Consider the following 23,288-nt stretch of genomic DNA (forward strand, 5'->3'; position numbering starts at 1 on the left):
GGTTCAATTAATAAATATGATAAATGACAATATTATTTAATAATTATTTATAGTTATTAAATAGTTAGAATTGGCATTTAAATGTTTGAATTAGGAAATTGGCATTTTTGAGAAAATCAGATACAAAAGGTGTTAAAATTGCAAAATTGCAAAGCCCAAGGCCCAATCCATTAAAGGCATGGCCGGCCACCTATTGTAGCATTTTAAATTGATTTTTTCATTATTTTAATGTCATATAATTCAAATCTAACCCTAGTGGAATGCTATAAATAGATAGTGAAGGCTTCAGGAAAAACACTTCTTCTGATTCAAAAAATCTGAGCCTCTCTCTCTCCCTATCTTTAGCTGACCACTCTCTCTCTTCTTCTTCAATATTTCGAAATCCTTAGTGTATGAGTAGTGCCCACACACATCAAGTGATACCTCAATCATAGTGAGGAAGATCGTGAAGAAAGATCATCAGCAAAGGAGATTCAGCATCAAGGATTCAGAGAAAGAGATCCAGGTTCAGATATTGATAATGCTCTGCTACAGAAAGGAATCAAGGGCTAGATATCTGAACGGAAGGAGTCATATTATTCCGCTGCACCCAATGTGAGGTTTCTTAAACTTTATATGTATTTATTTCATCGTTTTAGAAAGTTCATATTTAGGATGTTAATAAACATACTTGTGAGTAGATCTAAGATCCTGGTAAAATAAATTTCCAACACTACTGTAGTGCCTCAGGACAGAGATTAAATGCAGCAAAGTCAGTTCTCTCCTTCTCATCAAACACTTCTCAGCATGTTCAATTGAACTTTCAACAAATCATGGATATGCCCATACAGCCATGTCATGAAAGATATTTGGGGTTTCCATCTTACTCAAGAAGGGATAAAAATTTATTGTTTGCTGATATTAAGGACAAGCTTTGGAAATTTCTTTCCTCTTGGCAAGAACAACTTTTCTCAATTGGTAGTAAAGAGGTGTTGTTAAAGGCGGTTGCACAGTCGATACCAACTCATGCCATGAGTTATTTTCGACTATCTAATTCACTCATTGATCAAATTGAGGTCATGATGAATAAGTTCTGGTGGGGGTCTAACTCTTCGGGTACATGTATCAATTGGAAAACTTGGAATGCTCTTTGTCAATCTAAAGTAGAAGGTGGCATGGGATTTAAGAGTTTCGTTCACTTCAACCAAGCTTTACTCGCTAAGCAAGCATGGCGGATTTTTTCAGATCCTAATTCCCTTCTTTGCCGTGTTCTCAAGCCAAGATACTTCAAGCATTCTCACTTTCTGGATGCCGGTTCTGGAATCTATCATTCTCTAACTTGGAGAGGCATAGTATGGGGCAAAGAACTCCTAATTAATGGTCTAAGATGGAAGGTTGGGGATGGTCACAACATTAATTGTGCTACTGACCCGTGGATCCCAGGTGTAACTTATTTCAAGCCTTTGCTTTTCAAAGGAAGTGACAGAAACATGAAGGTAGCAGATCTGGTTTTGGACAATGGTAGATGGGATTTTCCACTCCTCCAATCTCTCTTCCTTGATTCAGATGTAGACAGAATAATGAGCATCCCCCTCTCTTTTTTTCACCAAACAGATCATCTCCTCTGGCATCATGAAAACAATGGCTGTTATACTGTCAAGTCCGGCTATAAAATGGCCTTACTCCTTGAAGATCAGCAACCAAACACCAGCACCTCTGCTGCAATGTCGTGGTGGAAATAATTTTGGTCTCTCTCGATTCCGTCTAAGGTTCGTATCTTTCTTTGGAGATCAATCCAAGACTGTCTGCCGGTCCTTGATATCTTGCATACAAGACATATCAGTGACACCAACTTCTGCCCATTATGCCACCGTGAAAAAGAGACTACACTGCATGCTCTCTTCCATTGTAAGCGACCAAGGAAATTCTGGCGTTTATCCACCTTTGCTGTTGGAAATCTCCTTCAAACACATGTTTCACTCAAAAATATTTTAATCCATGTCTCTACGATCTGGTCTAATTTGGAATTAGAACAATTTGCTTGCATTTTATGGAGTCTTTGGACAGAAAGAAACAAGGAGCGCCATGGTTCAAAAACTCAACCGATTGAGTTGTTGCTTTTCAAGGTTATGATCTATCTTGATGATTTTCATTCAGCCTGAGGTGCAAACAACACACAACAGCAGACAATGTCGAAGCATCAGTCTCCTGCCCCACCACATGCTGCGATCCCATCTTCAATTGTTCCAAAATGGTTGAATCCGCCTTCAGGAAGACTGAAACTTAATACGGATGCGGGTGTAAACAAAGCTACTCAAATTACTGATTTTGGTGCTATACTAAGAAACAGTAGTGGTGATTGTATCACTGCTATGTCAAGGCCTTTTCCAGGCTGTTTTAAACCAGAAATTATGGAAGCTTTAGCTCTGCTTCATAGCCTGCAATGACTCAAGGACCTTCAGATGCAAGTGGATTACATTGAATCGGATTCACTCTTGCTGATTAATGGCTTGAAATCCTAACAAGCCACAATCTCTGATTTCCACTACTTGTTTTCTAATATTTTACATTTAGTGTCCAATTTCCCTGGTGTTCAAATTTCACATGTCAAGAGAGGAGCGAATACTGCTGCTCATACTCTTGCTAAATTTGCTCTTTCGGTGGATAATGATTGTTTATGGTTGGAGGAATTTCCACCTCCACTAATGTCTATTGTATTATAACTCTTAGCTTTAATATAGTAGCCTTTTCTCAAAAAAAAAAATATATATATATATATACATTAATATGTAATTATAAATATAAAGTTTTTTTTTTTACGAAAATAAATAAATAAATATATACTTTCTAATTTATAAAGTTCCATTAACTAATATAGACTCTAAAGCCGGTTTTTTTGTACTTCTCCAAATCTCCCGCCAAATCATCCAACCGGCTAATGCGGTGTGGCCCCACATGCAATCCCCAGTGCCCGGTTACCCATATGTTAAACTTCTATGTTATTTATGTATTTATTTTAGATAAACTTATTTTTTTGGTTTTTACTTTTTTTTATGTGAGGTTTTTCTTATGTCAAAAAACTCTTATTTTTTAAAATTGTAATTAAATTAAAATTTCAAACTTGTATGAAAATCAAATAAAAAAAATAATTTAAAACAAAATAAATAACTGAAAAGCTGGCATCAGCAATTCGTTTACCCAAGGGCCAAGATAACCGATTCTCAAAATTTCCTCTAATTGGAGGTTTTTATATATTTTGTTCTTTTATTGTTTTATTTTGTAAAATTCAAATTCTTTTTAAAAAGATAAAGAAAAATATTAATTAAACAAAAAAAATAAAAATCAAAGTAGTTTCTGAGAACTCTGGTGTGAGTTGGGTTGGAGAGGTTGTTCTGATGAAGTTTGTCGAAGTTAGGGTTAGAATCGAAGCCAAGCTACGTCTCTATGCAATTTCACAAAAAATCTCTTCTTCCTCAATTTTCAAACGATGAGTGCTGTCAGCATTACAAACGTCACTGTTCTTGACAATCCTTCCTCCTTTTTGAAACCTTTCCAGTTCGAGATCTCTTACGAGTGTTTGACTCCTCTTAAAGACGGTATCAATCAGCTCTTCTTCTTTTTTGTTTTTTGAGAATTTGAATTCGGTTAAGGTTTGCTTACTTTCTTAAATCAAAATATGAAGAAATCAATTGCATTGCATTTCAGTTCGTTCATATTATTTCTGATTCAGTACTGTTTGGATTAATTTTCTGGTTCATTTCTGACTGGTGAAATAGGGATTTAGGGTTTGCGAATTAAATAATTTGCCTGCTCTACTAATGTGCTCTTTAAGAAGAAATAAAAAATCTACGTATTTTATGTCTTCAAACTCTTGAAGAGGGTAGGGAATAATTTACATTTAATTTATTAAAAATTATAATAATAATAAAGAAAATTGCATGCAAATGTATGTAATATATCTCTATGTATTAAGAGAAGCTATTCATTGTTTGTGTTCAATATTTCCTTAATATATTTATTTGCTCTGACGATATGATACTCTGAAATTGGTTGAATGCTATAAATGTACTTTTAATATCTGTTTCCTTGTTTTTGGCCTGTTTTGCCAGTTTTGGTAACTCAAGCTGTCATGTGTATGCAATTGGTCTAGTTTTCAATTTAAACATTGAGGTATGGAGACTCATCCATACTAATCCTGCTGATATCATGTTTCTTTCTTGTGAAATGATTACAATTTTGTCTCTTATATAAATTAGTTGTACAATCCTGATAACAATCAGATTGAGGGCCATTATGGATCTGGAATTCACTCTGTTGCTCTTTGTATGAGATTCTGAGCTATTCCCAGTTCTGTTACTGAAAGTGTAACACCCTAACTAACTTAGGCGAATTACGTGATTTTTAAACGTACTGTGCAGCTCGTTGCTAATCAACGAGGTTTATGGAAAAACGTGATTAATTAAAATTTTGCTTTTTAATTAAACTTATAAACCATATTACAAAAGACTCGGGATCCTGATTATAAAATCATTTACAAAAAGATTTAACTGTTTAACCATTACATAAAAATAAAAGTCGTCTAACGACCAGTTACAAAAATCAGCCTCGCTGTCCCGATGATCGTACGCTCCAGGCCTAACCGCCCCGACATGTACAACCTTCATAAGCTCGCTCACGGTCCATCAGCTCTAGCCTTGCCTTTACCTACACATCAACGTAGAATCGTGAGCGACGTACTCGCAAGAAGAAAAGCATAATAATACTCATACATAATTCTAACTGCCGTGTCCAACACGATACTGAGTCCCGCTACATCGCCATGTCCAACATGGTACCGAGCCACTACTTGCCATGTCCAACATGGTACCGAGTTCGAACGTTCATAGGGACAAGGTGCTATTGACACGTAACAACCCGATCGGCCGAACCGGTCATACTGGCCGCTGGTCATACTCCGTACCGCCGACGTGTTACTTATATCCTCCACGACGGGCCGAACCGGTCATACTCCGCCGCTTGGTCATACTCCACTGTACCGACGGGATACGTCAATAGCACCCGAACCACCAACCAAGTGTCGGCTGATCGGCCAAACCGGCCATACTCCGCCGCCGGGTCATACTCCACCGTACCGACGTGACGAGGTTGGATGGTTCGAAGCCAACATACAACTAATGTAATCTAATAGGCTTCCTACATGCTCGCTAAACATGTAATCTACATATGCATACCGTTATACTAATCTTAATTGATTCCGAATTCAAAGTGTCTTAGCCAAACCCGACTGAACCGAAGCCGAGCGGCAGTTACGGCTCCTAAACCATAAAAATCACAACGCTATAAGTGACACGCTAAATCACTTCCCGGGACTAAAACTAGGAACTAAAAGTTTCCCTATCGATAAAAAGCATGGCAATACTCCCTAAAAACATAAAAACGAGGAAAAACACGGTTACGAAAATTCCCCAACCTAAGAGACCGCTTGCTCCAACCGAATTCCGTTCCGGACATTCAGGGACCCCATCCGAATTCCGGATGCACAACCGGAATTCCTCGCAGCAGCAACATCAAATTTTCATAACTCGACCAATTCAACCCCAAATCACCTCAAACTTTCCGCACTGCTCTATACCTTCCCTAGAACATTTCTAAGGCCTCAAAACCACCCGTAAAAACACAGATACACAACTTGCCATTAAAGCTCAAGCTTTGAGTTCTAAACTCAAACTTGAGCAATTCCCACAATCATGCAATCAAACAAGCTAGAATCTACTAAATCATGCATAAACAAGCCTCTGAAATCAAGTAAAATCATACACAACAACCCAGCAACAGATTCACAATATTTTCACCAAAATCACATATTTAGCTTAAAAAATCTCAAAGCTTTGAACAACACAACTAGCATGCATTCCAACCTAACTAAACATAAGTAATCCAACATTTTGAACATAAAAACAACAATCACAAGCAGCAGCAACAACAACCAAATTAACATGCATTTACTCATATTTTTCATCAAAAACTCAAGAAATTAAGGAAGGGAGAAGATGAGCTAACCTAGCTTGCAAAGGATCTTAAGATGAGATGAATCAACAAGTAAAAATCAAAGGAGAAAAACCCACTCCTTGCTGCTCAATGCTTGGCCGAAAATGGAAGGGAAAGAAAGAGAGAGTTTCTTTTTCAAAGTTTCTATTTTCAACACTTAGTCTAATTTTGTAAAAATTGGAGAATAAAGCAAAGCCATTTATCTCATTTATTTCAGCCAAATAACAATTAAATAAACATTTAATTTCCAAATAAAAAGTCACTAAAAGACAAAAAGTCATTGGGGCAAAAAGACCATTTTGCCCCTCCACCATAAAATCACATAAATCATACTACAGGGGTATTTTTGGGAAATTCTAAATTCCCGGCCATTTCCGACATTCCCAATGTCTAAAACCCGTCCCCAAATTACTAACATACTAAGTTGTGATTTCTACTGAGCCAAACGCCGAGTTCCAAATACCGGACACCGGAAATGCAAAATATGAAAAACTATTGAATAACTTAACCATGCATTTCTGAATTCCATAAATAACAGTAATAAATTATTTAAATAGCTATAAATAATTTCATAAAAAATCATAAACAACTGATAATTTCCAAATTAACTAAGTTGGCTTTACAACTATCCCCCCCTTAAAAGGATTTCGTCCCCGAAATCTAACCTGAATAACTCTGGATATTGAGCTCTCATATCTGACTCTAGCTCCCAGGTGGCTTCTTCCACCTTACTGTTTCTCCAGAGAACCTTGACCAATGCTATGGTCTTATTCCGAAGGACTTTATCCTTTCTATCCAGATCCGCACCGGCCGTTCCTCATATGACATGTCCGTACATGAGGCGAAGACTCTCATAACTGAGTATATGAGAGGGGTCTGAAACGTATTTTCTCAACATTGAGACATGAAATACGTTGTGAACTGCTGATAAGGCTGGAGGCAATGCTAACCGATATGCCACTTGACCTATCTTCTCGAGAATCTCGAAAGGTCCTGTAAATCTAGGGCATAACTTGCCTCTTTTCCCGAAACGTTTAATCCCCTTCATCGGAGATACCCGTAAAAACACATGTTCCCCTACTTGGAACTCAACATCTCTGCGTTTCGGATCTGCGCAACTTTTCTGTCTACTCTATGAGGTAAGCATTCTAGCTTTTATCTTCTCTATTGCCTCATTGGTCCGCTGTACTGACTCAGGACCTAGGTATTTCCTCTCCCCTGTCTCATCCCAGTGAATAGGGGATCTACATTTCCTACCGTACAACAGTTCATAGGAAGCCATCCCTATCGTACTCTGATAACTGTTGTTGTAATAAAATTCTATCAACGGTAGATACTTACTCCATGAGCCTTCAAAGTCCATAACACAGGCTCTCAACATGTCCTCCAATATCTGAATTGTCCTTTCGGACTGACCATCTGTCTGAGGATGGAATGCTGTACTAAATTTCAGCCTTGTACCCATTGCCCGTTGCAAACCTTGTCAAAATTTGGAGGTGAATTTCGGATCCCTGTCCGAAACTATAGATTTCGGTACCCCGTGAAGTCTCACTATCTCTCTGACGTACAGTTCTGCCAACTGATCCACTGAAAATGTTGTTCTAACCGGCAGAAAATGAGCAGATTTCGTAAATCGGTCCACCACTACCCAAATGGAATCAAATAAGCCCGTGGTCCTAGGTAACCCGACCACAAAATCCATCGTAATATCTTCCCATTTCCATTCTGGTAGGGTTAGAGGCTGCAACAACCCTGCTGGTCTCTGATGTTCAGCCTTAATCTGCTGACAAGTGAGGCATCTCGATACGAATTCTACCAAATTCTTCTTCATACCGTTCCACCAGAAGTACGGTTTCAAATCTTGGCACATCTTGGTGGTGCCGGGATGCAGAGAATACGGGGTAGAATGAGCCTCCTCAAAGATCTCATTTCTAAGTTCCACACTGTTCGGAACACAAACCCTGGCTTTATACAAAAGCATCCCACTATCTGACACTGAAAAGTCCTTGGCTTGACCCGCCAACACCTCATCTCGGATTTTCACTAACTCCGGATCTGTCATCTGAGCGACTTTTATTCTTTCCAACAGATCAGATTGCAGCGTCAAGTTGTGAAGCTGACCTACTACAAACTCAATGCTGGATCTAATCATATACTCTGCTAGCTGAGGTGAGATCTGAACCATACTAGCTACTTGCCCGGGACCCTTTCTGCTCAGGGCATCGGCCACTACATTGGCTTTTCCGGGATGATAGAGGATCTCACAATCGTAGTCCTTCACTAGTTCCAACCAACGCCTTTGTCTCATGTTCAAATCTTTCTGAGTAAAGAAATACTTGAGACTTTTATGGTCGGTATAGATCTCACACTTCTCCCCATAAAGGTAATGCCGCCAAATCTTCAGTGCAAAAACCACTGCGGCCAATTCTAAATCATGAGTCGGGTATCGCTGTTCATAATCCTTTAACTGACGGGAGGCATAAGCGATGACCCGATCGGCTTGCATCAATACACACCCCAAACCCTGTTTGGATGCGTCACAGTAGACTACGAACTTCTCCTTGTCCGAAGGCAAAGCTAGCACCGGAGCAGTAATCAACCTCTGCTTTAGCTCCTGAAAGCTAGCTTCGCACTTATCTGACCAAATAAATCTCTGATTTTTCTTTGTAAGCTCGGTTAGGGGCATTGAGATTTTGGAGAACCCTTCCACGAACCTACGGTAGTACCCAGCTAAACCCAAGAAGCTTCTGATCTCCGTCACTGTCTTCGGTCTCGCCAATCCTCGACAGATTCAATCTTCCCGGATCCACCTTGATCCCATCTTTATTCACAATGTGCCCTAGTGAAGGACACTCGAGACAAATCCGTAACTCACATTTCTTGAACTTGGCATATAGCTTATGTTCTCGAAGCCGTTGCAGTACCATCTGAAGATGTAACTCATGCTCCTCTTCTGATTGAGAGTACACGAGGATGTCGTCGATAAACACAATCACACAGATATCGAGGAAATCCTTGAATACTCTATTCATCAGGTCCATGAATGCCGCAGAGCATTGGTTAGTCCGAATGACATAACCGTAAACTCGTAATGTCCATACCTAGTGAAAAGCCGTCTTTGAATGTCCTCCTCTCGGATTCTCAATCGATGATAACCCGAACGGAGATCAATCTTAGAAAGACCGTCTTCCCCGAAGCCGATCGAATGTGTCATCGATCCTAGGTAATGGATATTTATTCTTCACCGTCGCCTTGTTCAACTCCCCGTAGTCGATGCACATCCTCATAGATCCATCTTTCTTCTAAACGAACAAAACCGGGCTCCCTGTGGTGACACACCGGGCCGAATGAACCCTATGTCAAGCAACCCTTGAGCCGAATCTTTAATTCCTTAAGTTCAGCTGAAGCCATTCTATATGGGGCTTTGGAAACCGGATCCACCCCTGGTGCCAAGTCAATCACGAAATCAATCTCTCGCTGAGGTGGTAACCCTGGAAGTTCTTCGGAAAAAAACGTCCAAAAATTCCCCGAACCACTCGATGTCCTCTCGTCGAATGGTATCCGGCCGGTGGTGTCCACCACCACCGCCGTAAACCCTAAGCAACTCGCTCGTGTAACAATTCTCTCGCCGACATAGCCGAGATCACCGGATCCGAGATCCCCTCGAATTGAACCAACAAATACAAACGGTTCATCACTTTCCTTGGAAGACCACCATCTTCCTTTTATGCTCAATGCTCGCCGAGTATTTAGATAGGAAATCCATTCCTAAAATAATATCAAATTCGACTAAACTCATCTCTATCGATCGCACTTAAATCTCTACCATCTATCCCGACGCATAGAACTAATCCACCTATTGGAGATAACCAATTCTCCGCCAAAAAGGGGTTCCAAACCCCGAGTCATATACGTCATACGGTCTATTCAATTTACTAGAGATTCTAGCAGCCCACATAAAAACAACCTTGACCCACGCACTCACCCGGAGGATGCCTCTCACTAACGAGATACTCCAGTAGGAATAACGGTCTCAACACTACCCCCGACGACCGCCTTTGATTCCCGGTTCCCTCGAACCTCTCGTTCGCCTCGAGCCACCGGATGCGGTGGATGATTCCTCCTCCCGTCCATGGCCGAACCACTACCTCCCCCGCTGAAACCCTCGACGCAAGGGGTAGGAGCCCCGCCACATTCGAGTCCTAACTCGATTCCACATACATCTAGCCGCGCCCCCGCCCTCACCATGCTTTCTTCGCCATCTCGGCATAGATGGTCTTATCGCTTCGTAGTGATCATAAGGTCATACTTGATCTTCACATTAAGTCCATTGAGATATTTTCTTTCTTACTGAAATCGGTTGGCACAAATCCCGAGGCTAACCTCACCAACCGGTTAAACTGAGTAACATATCCCGTCATGCTCATATTCTCTCGCTGGGTCAGGTGGGCGAACTCTTTCCTCTTGGCGCTTCTGACCGTCTCGTTATAACATTTAACGCTGAAGAGTTCCTAAAACCTTTCCTGGGGTCATAGTGATGACGTCATGGATCCGAGACACCATGTCCCACTGCACCGAGCGTCTTCTTAAAAACCGAAAAGTGGCACTCACCACTCGCCGTTCCCGGTGACACCCATAAAGTTTAGAATCTGGGATCACCGTCGCCCATCGCTCGCTTTCATCACGTCCGGACCTCCCAGAAAACCGAGGTGCACGCGTCTCCAGAACCGTTCGTACAAAGGTTCCTACCCATCTGGCCGCCACCACTATCTCGGCCTGGGCGGCAGGGGCAGTGTGCCACCGGAACTACGGGCACAGAACCGGGCAAGCACCCCGGCCGTCTCAACCTCCGAATCTCGAGATCTTGCTCTTCTATCCGGCTTGCATTTCCGCAAACCGTAACTTCCCATTCCGGGGCTTCCCGATTGACTTGGGCAGCCCCGCGCGAGTCAACATCACTCCAACCGCGAACCCCGCCCCCGGACCTCTACCCCGCCCAAAACACTTCGAGGGGAACCGAGCTCCGACCTTGATCCGACCCGACTAAGATGCCCCGACTCCTAATATTTCGTCCTGGCGTCCATCTAGTCCGAACCGCCTCGAAATCCCGAGTTGGCACTTCAAAGTCACGATCATCGAGAGCTTACTAATGCCGCTTAATTTGGAAATTAAACGAAACATGCGCCTATTCTACTATCAAAGCTACTAACATGCTTCCTAACAGCTTTTCTTTTTCTCATAACCGAATAAAATAAACTACTAAAGAATAAAGGCTTATCGAACCGTGAACCGAGCTAACCGCCGATGATGATTGTACATGTCGTGACGATCTTCTAAGACAACCCTGCCGCCCCGATACCAAATTGTAACACCCTAACTAACTTAGGCGAATTACGTGATTTTTAAACGTACTTGTACTCGTTGCTTAATCAACGAGGTTTATGGAAAAACGTGATTAATTAAAATTTTGCTTTTTAATTAAACTTATAAACCATATTACAAAAGACTGGGATCCCGATTATAAAATCATTTACAAAAAGATTTAATCGTTTAACCATTACATAAAAATAAAAGTCGTCTAACGACCAAGCATACAAAATCGACTCGCCGTCCCGATGATCGTACGCTCCAGCCTAACCGCCCCGACATGTACAACCTTCATAAGCTCGCTCACCTGGCCCATCGACTCTAGCCTTGCCTTTACCTACACATCAACGTAGAACCGTGAGTCGGCTGCACTCAGAAGAAAAGCATAATAATACTCATACATAATTCTAACTCGCCGTGTCCAACACGATACCGAGTCCCGCTACCGCCATGTCCAACATGGTAATCGAGCCAATTACTTGCCATGTCCAACATGGTATCGAGTTCGAACGTTCATAGGGACCCGTACTATTGACACGTAACAACCCGGGCCGAATCCCGGTCATACTCCGGCAATGGGTCATACTCCGGCCTATACCGACGTGTTACTATATCCTCCCGATCGGCCGAATGGCCATATATTCCGCTGGTCATACTCCACTGTCACCGACGGATACGTCAATAGCACGGAACCACCACCAACCAAGTGTCACTGATGCAAACCGTATTATATTTCCGTGCTCATTGGTCATACTCCACTCGTACCGACGTGACGGGGTTGGATGGTTCGAAGCCAACATACAACTAATGTAATCTAATAGGCTTCCTACATGCTCGCTAAACATGTAATCTACATATGCATACCGTTATACTAATCTTACCCGGATTCCGAATTCGGGTGTGCGGTCAACTGACCGGAATCAAGCCGACGGCGGACATCGGCTCCTAAACCATAAAAATCACAACGCTATAAGTGACACGCTAAATCACTTCCCGGGGACTAAAACTAGGAACTAAATGTTTCCCTATCGATAAAAAGCATGGCAATACCCCTAAAAACATAAAAACGAGGAAAAACACGGGTTCTGAAAATTCCCCAACCGTAGACCGCCCAACCTAATTCCGGCCGGAAATTCAGGACCCCCATCCGAATTCCTGATGCACAACCGAATTCGGCCTCGCAGCAGCAACATCAAATTTTCATAACTCGACCAATTCAACCCCAAATCACCTCAAACTTTCCGCACTGTTCTATACCTTCCTAGAACATTTCTAAGGCCTCAAAACCACCCAGAAAACACAGATACACAACTTGCCATTAAAGCTCAAGCTTTGAGTTCTAAACTCAAACTTGAGCAATTCCCACAATCATGCAATCAAACAAGCTAGAATCTACTAAATCATGCATAAACAAGCCTCTGAAATCAAGTAAAATCATACACAACAACCCAGCAATAGATTCACAATATTTTCACCAAAATCACATATTTAGCTTAAAAAATCTCAAAGCTTTGAACAACACAACTAGCATGCATTCCAACCTAACTAAACATAATTAATCCAACATTTTGAACATAAAAACAACAATCACAAGCAGCAGCAACAACAACCAAATTAACATGCATTTACTCATATTTTTCATCAAAAACTCAAGAAATTAAGGAAGGGAGAAGATGAGCTAACCTAGCTTGCAAAGGATCTTAAGATGAGATGAATCAACAAGTAAAAATCAAAGGAGAAAAACCCACTCCTTGCTGCTCAATGCTTGGCCGAAAATGGAAGGGAAAGAAAGAGAGAGTTTCTTTTTCAAAGTTTCTATTTTCAACACTTAGTCTAATTTTGTAAAAATTGGAGAATAAAGCAAAGCCATTTATCTCATTTATTTCAGCCAAATAACAATTAAGTAAACATTTAATTTCCAAATAAAAAGTCACTAAAAGACAAAAAGTCATTGGGGCAAAAAGACCATTTTGCCCCTCCACCATAAAATCACATAAATCATACTACAGGGGTATTTTTGGGAAATTCTAAATTCCCGGCCATTTCCGACATTCCCAATGTCTAAAACCCGTCCCCAAATTACTAACATACTAAGTTGTGATTTCTACTGAGCCAAACGCCGAGTTCCAAATACCGGACACCGGAAATGCAAAATATGAAAAACTATTGAATAACTTAACCATGCATTTCTGAATTCCATAAATAACAGTAATAAATTATTTAAATAGCTATAAATAATTTCATAAAAAATCATAAACAACTGATAATTTCCAAATTAACTAAGCGGGCTTTACAGAAAGTCTTGGCATTACTTTTTTTCTTTTTTGTTTACTTCCAAGTTCTAATTGCAGTATATGCTGATTAAAGTATGATGCTTGTTCAAAAAAATAAAAATAAAAATAATGATGCGGTTGAAAACTTGTTTAACTAGAAAATGTGAAGATAATCTTAAACGAAAGAGAAAGGAGAATCTACGGAGGAGATTTTGTATTTTTTTTTTTTGTGAAAATGATTGAATTTAGGATGTGATTTGTGATGGAAAATTTTTGTTTTCTTTTATAATTTAAAAACTTATTGTTCATATAACTGGCATTTGATTGATTATTGTCAATATCATATTAGGTACTTTTTTAGTGCCTTTCTGCATAATTTTGTTGAATATTTTCAAAGAAAAAATTTCAGTCACTTCTTGTTATAGAAGGAAGATTTGATCTTCCCTTCCCCGTGTTGTGCCCAACTTAATATACTACACATAAATGTTAGTTATCCAACCAAGTTTGAAGGATCCCAACATGATGGTTTTGTTTTATCAGAATCTTGTGGTGATTATGTCTGCATCTTGACTCTTGAGTTGAATTAGTAACTGTTTTGTTCATCATTTTATCTTGCAAAGATAAGAATATGTTTTGTAATTGTGTTACAGATTTGGAATGGAAGCTTATATACGTAGGATCAGCTGAGGATGAGACGTATGACCAGCAATTGGAGAGCGTACTTGTGGGGCCTGTGAATGTTGGAAATTACCGTTTTGTGTTACAGGTAATTTGCTACAAATCATGTAAGATTTGTTATTGTTTGAATGACGTGTGGTTGGGATATATGATATGACTATTATATGCTGAAATTTTTCGCAGGCAGACCCTCCAGACCCATCCAAGATTCGGGAAGAAGACATAATTGGTGTGACAGTACTTCTGCTCACTGGCTCCTATCTTGGCCAGGAATTTGTTCGAGTTGGATACTATGTGAACAATGATTATGCCGACGAACAGTTGAGAGAAGAACCTCCCACAAAAGTCTTGATTGATAAGATACAGAGAAATATTCTTTGCGACAAACCTAGGGTCACAAAATTCCCCATAAACTTTCATCCAGAGAACAGTGAGAGTGGAGAGCAACCCCTGCCAACTGATAATGCGGTTAGTGCTGATGGAATTGGAGAGACAGCATCTTCACATGTACATCATTTTGAGGAGCAGGCGCCTAGGTGTTTGGATGACTAGAATATTTTAGTTCTTACCTTCAATTTGTCTTCAAGGTACATATATCATGCCTAACCATTTTTTTCAACCCTCAACCAAAAACTTCAGAGGAAGAACATTGACAATGATTGAACACTTTTTACGGTCCCAAGTTGTTTACTCATACTTATATTAATTGAATTTATTATGATTTGGTAACTGATAGGAATTTCCTATCATTTCGATACAAACAGTAGCAAAATGGAGATAATAGAGATGATATATTGATATTAGAAGATAAAAGAACAAAGTTGCTGGGTATTCGAGAGACCCAGCTCTCTCCCAAGAGCTAAAAGCTCACTTAACCAAAATCATTCCCCCTTCTTACCCTCACTACTCACTCATATATATAGCATTAATCCCTCCCATTACAATTACCCAATTACCCGTTTTATTTATTACCCTAAGGCCTAACAATACCGGCCGCTCGAAATTCACCTTGTCCTCAAGGTGAAGAACACAAGCCTCCACAACAATTTTGGTTCGTCCTCTGTCGAAGAACCAAGAAAGCAGGTGCACGTTGTTCCCCCTGCGGAAGAGAAGACTCCAATCAACAAGCCGGCCTCGCTCGAAAAACCAGCTGAGCAAAGTTGTATTCCCTCTGTTGGTAGGCTGAACTAGTGATTGCATAAATGTGGCAGCAAGAACATCAATCTTCAAATTGGCTTCGAAACCCCAATTCAAAACACAAAAGGCATTTGAGTTTGCCAAATTTGACATCACTCCCATGTTCCTAGCGGCTGCCAATCTTTTCTGTACTACAATCAAACAAATCACTTGGATCTCCACGTCTATCTCTCCACGAAGAAGACAAACAACCAAGCTTGCTGCCAAATCAGCTTCTTTGGGGCTCGGCCACGGAATAAATCCCCAAGGAATGATTATTTTGCCCCTGTTAAAAACCCGAAAATCAGCATACTCTGTCCGGGTTGGGTGAAACATGACAAATTCCGACCCCAAATGGACGTTAGTGCTCTCCATGGTCCACTTTTGTTCCAGTAGTTGTTGTTCTTTGTGTCTCCCTCTAGAAAAAATCATCCTTAGAGATTTTCTCACAATTTGATACCATTTTTTTTTAATTCCCAACCAGCAACTAACAAAGAGTGACAAGAGAAAAAAGTCCTTATGACCACCCCAGGACTTTGATAAAAAATTGGAGAAATATTAGAGGAAACTTTTTTCTCTGGCAGTAGTTCACAATAACAACAATAACAAGTCCTCTTTGTCTATCTCTGCTCATATTTGGACAATCCCATAAAACCAAAACCAGTAGAGATGAAATAGGGATAAGACAAAAAATTTCCAAGATTGGAATTAGATAGACAATCCCATATATCACCGAAGTTTCCAAACCAAATAAAAAACATGAAAATATGAGGAGATTTGTCCTTGAGCCATTGGAAATACCTTTGTACCCATGTGGTGTTGTGCACAGTTAGCCATGGTGAATACCGTTGAACAATAACACTTCTCCCTCTATCAAAAATCCATCTCAGATATCTGAGCTTTTGTCCCTTCCATCTCTCCTTCCTCCTAGCAAACTGCCTCCATTGATGCACCCACCGAGCACCGTACCCAAGATGTAAAGGTTCAAAGAAGATGACTGAGAAATTCCACCCAATATGATTCATCCATTTACACAAAGAAGTTAGGGATAGTGGAACCTTCCCTGGATCCCATATCATAAGCACGTGACCCTTTATATATTTACTACTTGAGTGGGTCCACTCAATTATGGGATTTAATGAAGAAATGGGCTTGGGCTTAACCTGGTAGCAGTGTAATGTTCCATTTGAAACATAAAGCGTTAAGGGGTCATGTACATCAATTTGACTCTTTTGGGTCGGATCCGAATAGTAAGAATTGGGCTTTATACAAACATCACATATGGATTTAGGTCTGAATTCATCATCTTCAGACGCCGGCTCCGATTGTAATAGAACCCATCGACACCCACGTTCTTCTTCTTCGATGTTCATGACCTTCTCCGACGTCGCTTCCAACCTCTCGTTAACCCTCGCGTGACCCGGCTGCACTGAATATTTTTCACCATCGCCTTCGAACCTTTCGAATATGCAATTGGTTCTAGCGTGAGTCCATTGATGCGACTCCAAGTTTCCCAATGATGGTGGAATTGGCGGAGGTTCATTTCCGTTGCAATGCTTCTCCATCTCTATTATCCTGTTCTTCCCAATATGTAGTCCCATTGTTGTGTCGCTGCAAGTCTTTGATTGGTCGTGATGAGTTTGCAATTCATTACCCACAATTTCTAATGAAGAAACCAAGTCACCAGCAGTTAGAACTTCAACATCGATTGAGCCATCTTTCTTGTAAGTACTTTTATATTGTCGTGGATTTATTTGCTCTATTGGAGAGCCACAAATCTGCAATTCAGAGGCTCGATTGTGTGATTGAGAAATAAGACGTCATTGATGAGTTTTCTTTCCTCCATCTCATCTCTAACGAGATTGCAAGTATGATGTTGGGTCTGCAATTCTTCTTCAACAATGAACGCCTGGGCTAAAACATCAGCGAGTGTCTTAGGCCTTTGCTCCCGCACCTTAATTGCCATCTCCATTGGAAGATTACCAAAGAAGATATCTCGCAAAAAAGTTTCTGGAATGTTTGGCAGCATCGTTGCAACCATCTCGAATTGAGTCCAGAAATCTCTCACCGAGTTTTCATATTGTAGCGCCATCAACCTCTTGTACGGATCATCTTCGCTTTGACTACAACAATTGAACATGGCGATCCGAAACTCCAACCAGTTCTTGAATGGGTCTTGTGCCTCCACCGCTTGAAACCATCGCCAAGCAACTCCTCAAAGACAGGCTTTAGCAACAGAGACCTTCATGCTTTCACGAATTCGATGTCGAAAATACTCTTCAATGTCACTGACCCACGCGTAAGGATCATCGCCGTAAAAAATGAGCTTTGAGTTTTTCATGGTCGCCAGATCGATTTGCTCTGATACCATTTGATAGGAATTTTCTATCATTTCTGTACAAACAGTAGCAAAATAGAGATAATAGAGATGATACATTGATATTAGAAGATAAAAGAACAAAGTTGATGGGTATTCGAAAGACCCAGCTCTCTCCCAAGAGCTAAAAGCTCACTTAACTAAAATCATTCCCCCTTCTTACCCTCGCTACTCACTCATATATATAGCATTAATCCCTCCCATTACAATTACCCAATTACCTGCTTTATTTATTACCCTAAGGCCTAACAGTAACTTTATTTTTGAGTTCTCGTTAGAATTGTTTAGTTTTGTGTCTAGCCTTCTGACTAGAATTCAAGAGAATCACCAAAGCATACAGACTGCTTTCATTAGCATTGTGTCTAGGCTTGTGACTGTAGTCTTTAGTTTTTTTTTTTTTTGGAATAAAACTTAGTCTTTAGTTAAGTGGTTGTTTCATTGGTGTTTTTAGCAGTTAAGGATTTGCTAATTGCTAATTAAAACACCAGTGTGATCCTTGTTGTAAATTCAAAAAGTATCCAAAAGTTTATTCATTTTTTCTATTTTTTCTTGATAAGTAATAAAGTACCCAAAAGATGGCAACAAAAAGATTTGGAAAATCTTATCCTAACTTTTTTACAGTTCAAAATTAATTACTATTCCTTTGCTTACTTCGGCCTTTATGATTTTCGTTGAGCGTATACAAAGTGAACTTGGGTCACAAATATAACTCTGTTTTATATCTATATCCATATTATATTATCTCATTTATACGAATGCTTTTACAATGCCCATTCAGAATTATGCAATACCGTGTGCATAACAGTAATTGCAAGGAGGCAAAAAAAAAAAAAAAAATTAAAATTAAAATAAAATTAAATTAAATGACAAAATTGTTATTGCTCATAGAACAGTAAACATGAAGAATAAAAAGCTACAACAGAGTGAATCAACCTTCATCTGAAGACAGAATAGGGCACACAACTTTGAAAACACCAAAACATAAATAAAAGTATTCTCAGATCGACACTAACCACATCACTCCAACCAACGAACTAAAAGAGGATGTCATGTCTCCATACCATTTCTCACAGTATGCATACTCTTGTTTAGCAGCCAAATAACACCTTTCACTTGTCATGTTTACTCCTCTTCGCCAGCGGCTTCTCTCTTGTTGGCTTAGATTTTTTATGACTAGAATCAGGTTCTGTTTTCTGCATAATGTTATCAAGGGATTTAACTACAATGAGACCTTCAAAAACCTCACCACATATATTAAAAATAATAAAAACAAAACATTCCGCACAATATCTATTACCATCTGCTTTGACCTCTTGTTCTGTAATCGACGACGTTGTCTCTGCCTGCCCCTTTTTTCCCTCTTTGGTTTATCCTAAATTGAAACAACAATCTTGTCATTTATTAAATATTGCATCTCACAATTTCAAGGCTTCCATTCCCAAAGAATCCAAGACAAATGAAAAACCTGTGAAGGAGGTTCAGCTTCCTCATGTTGCTTTGCAGGTAAGTCTTCATTGTCAATTTCCCCATCACTGTTGAGAATACTCTTAAGCCTTCCCTCGTTGAGTAATTTCTCTGAACGGGAATGTCTCTACAATAATAACAAGTTGAAAGTTAGGAATGACCTTATCCCGGATTAAATTTCAAATCTCAAAAGCTATTCCCTCTCAATAAGGAATTGAGCCTTAAATATCATGGCATATAGCCATATAGTGCTTTACTGTTAGGAAAAGCATAAACACAAATGAGAAGCCGTAATAGTAGAGCAAAGTAACTATAAATTACAGGAGGGTAAGATTTCTGATGCTTATTATCAACATCGTTACCTTGGACTTCAAATGAGCCTTCAATGACTCCTCATTTAAACAGACTATTCTTGGGCATAACTTGCACTTAAAAACCGATTTCGACTTCAAAACACATTCTGGAAAACCTGCCAAATCCAACTCATTGTCTGACAGCTGACTGTCAATTCGATTTGGTCTTTCATTTCCAGAATCAGAATCCTCTTCATCTATTGGTAGACCTAACAAAATGACATTTAAAATAAACATAGTTTTAGTTAAGGAATAAATTGCACAAACACATTTATGAGAAATGCTCTTAAAGAGTTCCAGTTTCGTAACTACTTCAACACCCGAATTCTCAAAACCACACCTTTTTGCTTTCTCATCTAAGTTATCAGTTATATGGTGGCTCGGTTTTGCTAAGCTTATTTTGTTTATAATAGCTAAAAAGTAAGAGGATTTTCAGCTGTAAAAATAGTTTAGAATTCTCAGGTCCTTTTAAATTAAATAAATAAAAAGTTAAAGAGCTTGTAGAAACTAAGCAAAAGAATCCGTTACCTACCACTTATTAAGAAAAATATTATGCCCCTATTCTTTTTCACTACGTAATTTTACGGATTATATGACAATGAGGAATTTTCCATTATACATACATAAGCATACTTGTTATTCGCCTAAGGAAATTCCACAAGAGAAAATTTACTGATAATAATATGTAATAAACATTGATAACGAACGGACCAATTTAGTGCATTCAAAGTGGGTGAGCAAGCTTAGCTATAAACACCAAAAATCCGAGAAGATCGTAAAAGTGTAGTTACCTGAGGAGTCGATACCAAGTTCATTGGCGGAGCTATCCTCAGTCTCGTATCCGGAAGAGGTAGAGCAAGCTTCAGCATCATCCCCTTTAAGTTGTTCAAGGGAAACTCCATCAACATCATCATCGCTTTGAGATTGTGCTTCAACTTCGGAGTCGGAGGAGGAAGAAGAGTCGTCAGTGACCTCGTCGTTTTTGTCACCATGGTCCATCTTGTAGAATCGACGCTTTATCATGTTTCTGTTATATAATATATACTGAAATTGAAAAACTGTTGTAGAGCGACGGCGGCCGGAGAGAGAATAAGGAAGAAGAGTAGGGAAGTAGGGAAGAATGGAAAAGGAAGGTAAACGAGGTGAATAGGTTCTCTCTCTCTTTCTCTCTTAACCAATTCCACTTTCTCGACCTGGCCCAATGTTATATTTCCCATTATGGGCTGACCTATTATAAGAGTTGGGAAACTTACAAAAATACTGAAATGATTAATTTTTACAAAAATACTGTCACACGGAAATTTTTTCAAAAATACTGTGTTTTTATAAAACACCAGTAAAACACAAAGCAATATAACTCAAAACAACACTAGAACACTAGTAAAACATCAGTAAAACACCAGTGAAACTTAACACAGTATATTGCAGTATGAAATTTATAAAAAAACACAGTAGAAAAGTAAAAAATACCGTCTGGCAGTATTTTTGTAAAAAAATGACAAAAGTTAGTATATCATGTAAATTTCCCTAAGAGTTTTACTAGAGTGGGTGGAAATTATGTGGGCTAGGAGTTTTTCTTGTTATCTCTTTTCATAAATACAGATTTTCTTTTTTTAATTTTTTAAAAAAGGGTATCCTGCAAAAATGATCTCCTTTTTTAAAGTATTAGGATTGGGCTTATTTCTGTTTTTATGTTTTGGGCTTCTTATTTGGGGTTTTTCCCACTTTGTATAAATACCACATTTTTCTCATTATTGGGTAATGAGAATTTTACCACTTTTCCCTAATATGGTATCAGATGACATACTTTCCTCATTCTAAACCCTTCTCTTTCTTCAAACCCTAACCCTAACCACCATGGTTCAGACGAGAGGTTGTTCTTCTCACTGCCTCAAACTTGGTCATTTGGTTGAGAAGTGTTACTTTCTCCATGGTTTCCCTCCTGGCTATGGTGACAAACGCAAATAAGATTCTGCCAAGTCCAATCAAGCTTCAGCTACAATTGTTACGGGACAGGACACCACTTCACAGCTGCAACTCAGCCAACAACTTATCCAACTTTTGAGTGAGCAACTCCAGCAACCTTTTACTTCCCGTGATGTTGCTCCGAGTGCCTCTAATGTGTTTGGTAACTCTAATTTTTTCTCTATTTTTTGGATTGTTGATAGTGGTGCTACTCACTATATATGCAATAATATTAGGTGTTTTACTGCATTGTTGCTTCTTTAGTTACTTTGCCTAATGGCCAACAAATTAAAGTCACCGCTTCGGGTGTGGTTCAACTTAACAAGGATATTAGGCTCAAAAATATTCTCTTTATTCCTGAATTTAGATTCAATTTATTTTCGGTGAATGACTTCTTAGAAAATAACACTAACTTGCTGTGTTTTTCTAATTATTGTTTTGTCATTCAGGACCCCTCTTAGAATTTAACGATTGGGACAACTAAGAAAGTTGGGAAGCTCTTCTTCTTTGAGTAAGAAATCAGTTTTTTTTACTTCTGATGCTTTGATTTCAGCAAATAATACTTGTACTAATGATGATCCTTGGCATTTTCGCCTTGGACATCCTTCAATGTATATTCCCAATTCAATGAATAAAACATTGCAATTTTCTTTGAAATCGCATGGCTCTCATTGTTCTATTTGTCACTTTGCTAAGCAAAAACGTCTCCTTTTTCATTCTCAAAATAATATGGTTATTGCCCCTTTTGATTTAATACATATTGATACTTGGGGTCCTTTCCATATTGATAGTATTGAAGGATATCGATATTTTTTTACCATTGTGGATGAGTTTTCTCGCTTTACTTGGATTTATATGCTCACCAACAAATCTGAAGTTTCCTTTTTCATTCCTCAATTTTTTTTTTCAGCTTATTGCAACTTAATATTCCATAAATATTAAGGTCATTCGCTCCGACAATGCCAAGGAATTCAACCTTACTGCATTTTATGCTTCGAATGGCGTCAACAACTTTCGCTCTTGTGTTGATCGGCCCCAACAAAATTCAATGGTTGAACGGAAACATCAACATATTTTAAATGTTGCCCGGGCTCTTCTTTTTTAATCACATTTATCCTTACCTTATTGGAGTTATATTGTTAATACGATTGTTTATCTTATTAATCGTACTCCTTCTAGGTTGCTTAAAATGAAATCTCCTTTCGAATTTTAACATAATAAGCAGCCCACTTATGATCATCTTAAGGTTGTTGGATGCCTTGCTTATGCATCTACTCTTGATGCTAAGTGCCATAAGTTTTCTCCTAGAGCTAAGGCTTGTATTTTTATTGGCTATCCTCACCTCATGGTATGAAAGCTTATACTTTATTAGATGTTGAGTCTCAAGACATTTTTCATTATCCTAATATCGATATTTTACGAAAATATATATCCTTTACACAATAAGCATTCGAATGCTAGCATTAAAGATTTTTTTAATGAATCTATTTTGCCCTCTACAGGCTCAACAAAGTTTCAAGGCCAAGATGATCATTTGGCATGACTCACCCCTTGTGCAATTTCTTGTGTTATGACAAGTTATCCTCTCCATTCTGCCATTTTGGCTGC

At 39.2% G+C, this 23,288-nt stretch overlaps 3 protein-coding genes across 3 annotated transcripts; 2 read left to right on the plus strand and 1 right to left on the minus strand.

The window, feature by feature from the left end:
* Positions 1–812: 812 nt before the first annotated feature.
* Positions 813–1,721, plus strand: LOC115723614 (uncharacterized mitochondrial protein AtMg00310-like). Its single transcript, XM_030653099.2, has one exon. It carries the CDS (start codon positions 813–815, stop codon positions 1,719–1,721), a length of 909 nt encoding a protein of 302 aa, XP_030508959.2.
* Positions 1,722–3,466: 1,745 nt separating this feature from the next.
* Positions 3,467–14,897, plus strand: LOC115723615 (probable histone chaperone ASF1A). Its single transcript, XM_061104928.1, has 6 exons — positions 3,467–3,575; positions 3,630–3,708; positions 4,089–4,149; positions 4,236–4,302; positions 14,318–14,433; positions 14,529–14,897. Exons 1-6 carry the CDS (start codon positions 3,467–3,469, stop codon positions 14,895–14,897), a joined length of 801 nt encoding a protein of 266 aa, XP_060960911.1.
* A 3,855-nt stretch (positions 14,898–18,752) lies between these two features.
* LOC115724206 (uncharacterized) lies at positions 18,753–20,950 on the minus strand. The gene is made up of 5 exons (XM_030653690.2): positions 20,507–20,950; positions 19,725–19,924; positions 19,364–19,489; positions 19,196–19,270; positions 18,753–19,091 (listed from the first exon to the last, which is right to left on the minus strand). Exons 1-5 carry the CDS (start codon positions 20,736–20,738, stop codon positions 19,008–19,010), a joined length of 717 nt encoding a protein of 238 aa, XP_030509550.2. The 5' UTR covers positions 20,739–20,950; the 3' UTR covers positions 18,753–19,007.
* Positions 20,951–23,288: the final 2,338 nt, after the last annotated feature.

This window comes from Cannabis sativa, chromosome 9 (genome assembly GCF_029168945.1).
Source record: "Cannabis sativa cultivar Pink pepper isolate KNU-18-1 chromosome 9, ASM2916894v1, whole genome shotgun sequence".
In the NCBI taxonomy this organism is placed as follows: Eukaryota; Viridiplantae; Streptophyta; class Magnoliopsida; order Rosales; family Cannabaceae; genus Cannabis; species Cannabis sativa.